Raw genomic sequence first — 7394 nt, 5'->3', positions numbered from 1 at the left:
TAGCAAAAACAAAAATTGGTTGGGTTTTAGCACAAATACAAGTTATAGTAGTCATGATAGAACTTTTATCTAAAAGTTCTTTCAGCACAAATGAAAATTTGATAGTTAAACCAGAAAATTGAAAAAAAATAGTTCTTTTTTCATAATTATCTCTTTTACAAGTCATAAAAAAATTATGTAACGGTGTAGAGTTCTAAACCATATAGGGATAATTAAAAGAAGATTTACCAAACAAATGTATTTTGGAACTTATTAATAAAGAATAGTAAATATATAAATGTGTTTAAGAAATGTGAATCACACATGCTTTTTATTCAACGATAGTTTCTTTGATTCGATAATAATGTAAATGTTAGTTTATATTGTTATACATTGTATAATATAGGGTCCTTATTGTATTTTCTGCATTCTTGCTTGTACTATTTATACAGATGGAATACACACAGAAACCCTAACGGGTATTTTCACTATCAAACATGGTATCAAGCCCTATACGTATTCTCTCCTGCTCATACGTATGAATTTTCTTCTGTCGCCGCTTTCTCCTGATTCAGAATCTTCGAGATCCTGCTTAATCACATCTTCCAGGATTAGCACTTCATACGGCTATAATTCTTCTTCTCTCAGTAAGCAAGCTACTGTTCTTTCGTTCTTTTTATTTCACTGTTTTTAAATTTTTTGGAATTATGTCTGCCCCTGGATCATCCTCATCTACTGTCCCAACCGCTCAAACTCTTGTCTATGCGGTCACTAACATATACAATCAGTTCAGTTTCAAACTAACTGTGGATGGGTCCAAATACAAACTTTGGAGACGAATCTTTACTGATATTTGCAAAGGTGCCAAAGTCATGGGACATATTACTGGAAAATCAAAACCAACAAGTAATGAAGATGAAGACTGGGAATCCATTGATTCTCGTGTTAAGTCCTGGTTCTACTCCACAGTTGATGCAAATCTGCTTCAAATCATATCACAAGACAACTGTACAGCTAAAGATCTTTGGGATGAACTTGACAAATTCTTCCTTAATAACAAAATGTCTCGCATGCTTCAATTGCAAGATCAATTCAGAAATACGAAGAAGGGTACCTCCTCAATAACTGAATTCTGCCACACGTTGAAGAATCTGGCTGATGCATTATTGGATGTCGACTCCGAGATCACAGATATCGAGCTTGTCATGCAAATACTACGCCAATTGCCGCCGTCATATCACAACATTGTTGATGTTATTACCAACACAAAGCCATTCCCATCTTTTTTAGAGGCTAAAAACATGTTGTTATTACATGAAGCTCGTGAAGAAACTATTGATGTCACACTAGATAGCTCAACTACCTCGAATGCTGTTCTTTACCCGACATCGACAAATTCCGGAAAATCTAAAAATAAATGGAATAAAAATCGAAATAACAATCGGGTTGCTTCTAGGGGGGGTAATTCTAGCTCGTATGTTAGTACTAACCAAATTGCAGGAAGTGGTTCGGGTCAACAATCTCATTTTGCAGGTTACTTGGTTCACAACCAACAAATCAGAATTTTGCTCCAACACTTCAACCGACTACAGGGATCAATCCACAGCAGTTTCAGCAATACTCTTCTGTTGGCCCAAATCCATCTCTTCCAGCAGCCTTTGGAGCACCTTCGGCCCACCCTCTGATGATGCACACTACTCCTATTCAGCAGCCATCATCAGCCCAGTTCCAGCAGCCGGTCCACTCTTCTTTCTCGGTCCAGCAACAGCCCTATGGCCAGTCACACTTTGCGCAAAATAGGCCTGCTGCCTTCGGCTACACCCCACAACAGTCAACAAATTTCTTTGGTGGTCAAGGTCCGGCTCTAACTCAGCAAATGACTGACCTTAGCTCCATCTTCCAAGCGATGTCAGTACAACCACCACCAGATAACAATTACTACATGGATACTGGCGCGAGCTCACATATGTCATTTAATCAAGGTAATTTGCTTTCCCTTATCCCATGTAATTCTAAGTCTATCATGGTTGGTAATGGTGCTCTTCTTCCGGTTAGTCACACAGGCCACTCTTTTTCCCCTTTTTCTCATAACAAATTTATACTCAAAGATATTCTTTTGTCTGATAAAATTGTTAAAAATCTTGTGTCTGTGCGTAAATTTACCACTGACAACTCTGTTTCAATTACTTTTGACCCTTTTGGTTTTTCTGTTAAGGTTCTTGATTCAGGTACTTTGCTCCAACGCTGTGACAGTACTGGAGATCTCTATCCCATCACTCCGTCCTCTTCGCAACACTCTGCTACTAACCTTGCTTCCGTGTCTCTCCCAGTCTAGCATCGTCGCTTAGGGCATCCCGGCCCCACCATTTTAAAGTTTTTACAATCTCGCAAGTTTATAACAGCTTCTCCTAATAAGTTTTCTGTCTGTCATGCATGTCAACTTGGAAAAACCTTTTGTCTGGTGGATTCCAGTCTAGATGATCAAAATGGCGAGTCTTGATGATCAAAATGGCGACTCCTGGTCTTTTTTTTCACACTCTTTTGTATTTTCCAATTTTCCACATCTCCTTTGTTGGGAGATGACTAATTTGAATCTTTAAAATTTCCCGATACTACAACGATGCTTTCTAACCGGGGAGATCAACTCCGTCAATTTCATTTGGTATAGAAACTTCAAATCGTTACAAGAAAAAAAAGGCATCGTCTTCGATTTCATTACTTCATCCTCCAAAAACTTGTTAAAATGTAATATGGAACCAGCTGTCAGCATTTGGTTGAAGACCACTAAGAAATATCAAATGATATCAACGAGGCCCGATTTCATCAGAGTAGCCGGTATGGGCCTTAACGAGAAGAGACGAGGCTTATGTGGCAAGGCGCAACGCCGTCTTAACGAGGGGAACACCGCCCCCCTACTCGTTGCATCTCGTCATCCAAATCTCGTGGCCATCGAAACGAATTGAAACGGGAAAAAAGTTACCGTTGTTGGCTTATGACCATTTGCAACGGTCAGTATTCAAACAAAAAAAAATTACCTTTTTACCTATAAATACTACTTTTAAACAATTGTTTTAAACCTTTCTCTCATTCTCTCTATATCTTATACACCTATTTTCTTAAAATTTTATAAAATGGAGCAAAACCCAAACACCCCCTCTCCATCATCAAACCCAAACACAACCTCGCCTCTCGGATTTTGCGGGTTATGAAAGTTATTTCAACATTTTATCGTCTCAAGGCTCACAACAAATCTCATACCAAGGCGCAGCTTTCAATCCCGCTTCACCGCCACTACAGTTTCCCAACTCACCTTACCTTCAAAAAAATCAATTTGGTCAAAACCCAAATTTACAACAAAATCTTTTCCCTTCTTTTGCTTCGATGCAACAAACAACCAACCAACCATCGCCTACGACACAACAATCGGTTGAAGTGGAAGCGGGAGGTAGTAGGAAAGGGAAAGGGAAAGGAAAAGGAAAATTGAAAGGGAAATCAATAGCGGTAGAAACATAAAATGCAGACGTTCCACAATGGTGGACACCGGAGGAGGAATACGCTTTGATGGCGGCTTGGTGTGCTACTTCAAAAAACAAACTTCGCGGAAATGGAATGAAAAAAGGAGCTTATTGGGGGCGGTGCTTAACAAGTTTCATGCTATTTTAAAGAAAAATCTGTATCGCAAAAATGACATGTTGAGCAGCAAATGGGGTCAAATAACTAAGCGGTGCAGCAAATTCAACGATATTTACAACTGGCTTGAGGCGCAACAACAAAGCGGAACCAACGACTTCGATTTGTTCAAATCTGCTAAGGAACAATATCGGGTTGAAATGGGTCATGTTTTCGACTTTGAAAAATCATGGGAATTGTTGCGAGCGGATCCAAAGTGGAATAAAACGCCTACATCGCCGGAGGCTCAATCCAAAAGGTCTCGCAATTCTAGCTCGGTCGACGTGTCGAACACACGGACTAACATCGACCTAAACGCCAACGACGATGAGATCCTGGATGATATCCAAGAGATATCCCCACCACGACGACCGTACGGACGCGACAAAGTGAGGCGCGCTGCAAGACATGCGGAGGAGGTGGAGACGAGAGCAAAAGAGGCGGCGAAAATGAGAGCGAAATTCGACGAGCACAATATATTAATAAAAGGAAAAAAAAATGAGTTAAAACGTCGTCATTTGGAGTTCCTGGAAAGGCAGGCACAGGAGAAACAGGAGCAAAAAGAGAGGGAACTAATGACACATCAGTTGTCAATTCTTCGGACGAGCGAGGATGGTTTGCCGCATGTTGATCTAGCGGTGCTACAAGCGATGAAGGAACAAATTAGGAAGAAATATTTGGGTTAATTAGGATTGTTGTGTGGTTTTAGTAGTAATTTAAATGATATTTTAGTTTTAATATTAGGTTTAAAATTATGTTTTTTTTAATTGTAATCGTAATTTTAGATTTTAAATATTATGTCTTTTTTTTGCTTTTAAAATTTTATGTTTTATAAAAAATATATTCATGTTAGTGATTAAAAAAAATGCAAAAAGGAAAAAAACGAGAAAGGAAAAAAACGAAAAAAACGAAAAATTAAAAAAAAGAACCCAATTTCGAAAAAAAAATAAAAAATAAAACATATTTATTTTCAAAAAGTTGGTGTTGCATCTTGTTGCTCATTTCCCCACTTGGTGTTATAACACCACTTGCTTATGTGGCATGTGAGGTGGCATGTGAGGTGGCACAACTTGGTGTTGCACATTGTTGCCCACACCCAATGCTCTCATTTTTTATTGGAAAGGCAGAAGATCGGTTTACCATTGCTCTGTGACAACCAATGAGATTACGTGTTTACATTGTTTGTTATTGCAACATCGATGAGATTTAATGACCTCGACAGTAGGAAAACAGTGCAGCTTGTAATAACCAATGAGATTTTTTGTTTCCATCTTTTATTTTGCAATCCTCTACAACACCAATGAAATTTAATGAATTTGCAGGAACAATTGAAGACCATTTTAGTCTACTCGGTATGGGCAACGCCATAAGGCGTTATGCTGATTTGGCACCTCCCATAACGGCGCCATAACACCGGAACACCGCCCCCCTCTCATGTTATTTGGTGTTATGTTAAGAAATGTTACCATGGCCATGGGAAGTAACGTGAGAATCAACCAATCAAAAGCCATTATCTCACTCTCTCTCTAACTCTCTTTGTATCTCTTAACATGTTATAACATGTTATAACATTTGCACACCATTTCCTACATAAATCAAATGGTGTTAAAGATGACATGGCATATGAGTTGGCAAATTTTGGGTATGATAACATGTCTTAACATGTTGCCCACACCCACCAACCTTATTTATTGTGGCACGCGAGCTCATTAACTAAGATGGATGTTGGCGGTTAAGTGATAAACATAGTATCTTTTAATAAATGATGGCCTTCCTTCCAAGGATAATGATTACCTTTGCATTTGAAAACCAAACTAAAAAAATGATATATGACGAGGTCGTCACAATCCTTGCCATCGACGTCTCTTTTATCACTATCGTGTTTTTACACATCTTTGTACCACCATCGGCGCGTCACGCAAATGCATCCTAACAACAAACAATCTACAAACTTGTGAAGTACGTCCAACTGGAAGGGTTAACAACAACTCAGGTGGTGTTGCAAGCTTAGGCATGTGTCCAACGGAGGACGAAAACTCATTTGAGGTGAATAAGTGTGTGTACCTTGAGACTTTGCCCTTTTCACTAAATAGTTTTTAAAATACACCTGTAACATCCCAAAATTTAGAGCCAAAATTTTCATTTTTAAATAAGTAATTATAAAAACTAATAGTCTGAAACATCAACAGTGTCAAATCATTTCATAATCAATAACCAGTATTTCTAATAACCAAAACATGTCATAGAAAAGTAATATCAGAGTACAACTCTCAAAGATCTCATAATGCGGAAATCATAGTGTGATGTGTTGCGATCATGCCGACTCCTTTCCTTTCAAAGAAGAGGTACCTGAAACCAAAACTATAAACCGTAAGCATGAAGCTTAGTGAGTTCCCCCATCATACCACATACCATACAATAAACATACTGCCTAGCATATCTGGGTGATGGCCTACCCATTCGGTCTCTTTCAACCGGTAATCGCCTAGCATATTAGGGTGTTGGCCTACCCCTTCAGTCTCTTTCAACCGGTAACCGCCTAGCATATCTGGGTGCTAGCCTACCCCTTCGGTCTCTTTCAACCGGTTACGGGGACTATTTCACCCCTACCACTACTACATAATATCCTAGCATATACACATAAATCACATACTACCTAGCATATTTGGGTGCTGGCCTACCCCTTCCGTCCTTTCTACCAGTTATGGGGACTATTTCACCCCTCCTACCACTACCACATAATAACATAACATACAAGCACATAAATCTCTACAAATAGTGGCATACCAGATAATTATCACAAAGACAATCATCTCTACTATACTACTAGTTGGCCGGCATTGGTGCCTTCGACCCACTCCTACAGAGAAGGTAACTCACCTCACACTGCTAAAGCTTCCTGCAAAAATCCTTAGCCGCTGCCCTGACAACTCCTCGAGTTACCAATACCAAAATATCACCCAATTAGCAATTAGGTCCCCAAACCATGATCCATAATCCATTCTTGGGGTAAAATGACCATTTTACCCTTGGCCCAACAAGATCCATAACTAAGGCCCAAAACTCCAAAATCTATAAAGCCCACTAATGGCCCAATTTTCCAAATTAGGCCCAACCCCATATGGGCCTTACCCAAAGCCCAACAATTCTTGGTCCAATAATAATTCTTTGATGGCCCAAAGGGTCAAACCCATTGGTTCCACAAAGGCCCATTACAAAACCTAGGCCCAACTAGACTTGTCCAAACAAGAGTCCAAGATTCTAAGGACCCTCTGACCAAAAAAATCCCAACACGCAAAACTCAAACCCAAGTCCGAAGCCCAAACATGAACAAGCCCAAAAGGCTCACTGATAGATCGAACGTTGAGCTTTCCCTTATGGAACGATGGGCGTTCGTAGCCAGACCGCCGATCGGGACTCGATCCGTAAACGCGCTGCGTTCCCGACCATGGACCAAAAATCACACTAATGTCTTAATACCTTCAGTCCAAAGTTCAAATCCTTAAAATAGCTTCCTATCAGTGACTTAGCCCATAAAGTCGTCAACTTGGCACCTTTGCATGGTCCAAAAGGAACCAATCATGATTTAAAGCATTATAACCCTATAAAGAGGCCAAGATGCAAGCTTTCACCTTAAGATCTTAGTCCAAACTTCCAGATCTGATTCAAAGGGACTTCTTAAGTCATAAAGTTTCCAACTTTATGACTTAGCATAACTCAATGGGACCCAAATCAAAACCCTAAGT

At 39.6% G+C, this 7394-nt stretch overlaps 1 protein-coding gene across 1 annotated transcript; it reads left to right on the top strand.

The window, feature by feature from the left end:
* Positions 1 to 686: 686 nt before the first annotated feature.
* LOC145105936 (uncharacterized) lies at positions 687 to 3492 on the top strand. Its single transcript, XM_079042997.1, has 4 exons — positions 687 to 1512; positions 1572 to 1961; positions 2088 to 2207; positions 3218 to 3492. The coding sequence occupies exons 1-4, from the start codon at positions 687 to 689 to the stop codon at positions 3490 to 3492; spliced, it is 1611 nt and encodes a 536-aa protein (XP_078899123.1).
* The last annotated feature ends 3902 nt before the right edge of the window (positions 3493 to 7394 follow it).

This window comes from Lactuca virosa, chromosome 4 (assembly GCF_052849685.1).
Source record: "Lactuca virosa cultivar CGN04683 chromosome 4, Lactuca_virosa_CGN04683_v6, whole genome shotgun sequence".
Taxonomy (NCBI): Eukaryota; Viridiplantae; Streptophyta; class Magnoliopsida; order Asterales; family Asteraceae; genus Lactuca; species Lactuca virosa.
The sequence above is the reverse complement of the archived record's forward strand: the minus strand, read 5'-3'. Positions and strand labels throughout refer to the sequence as shown.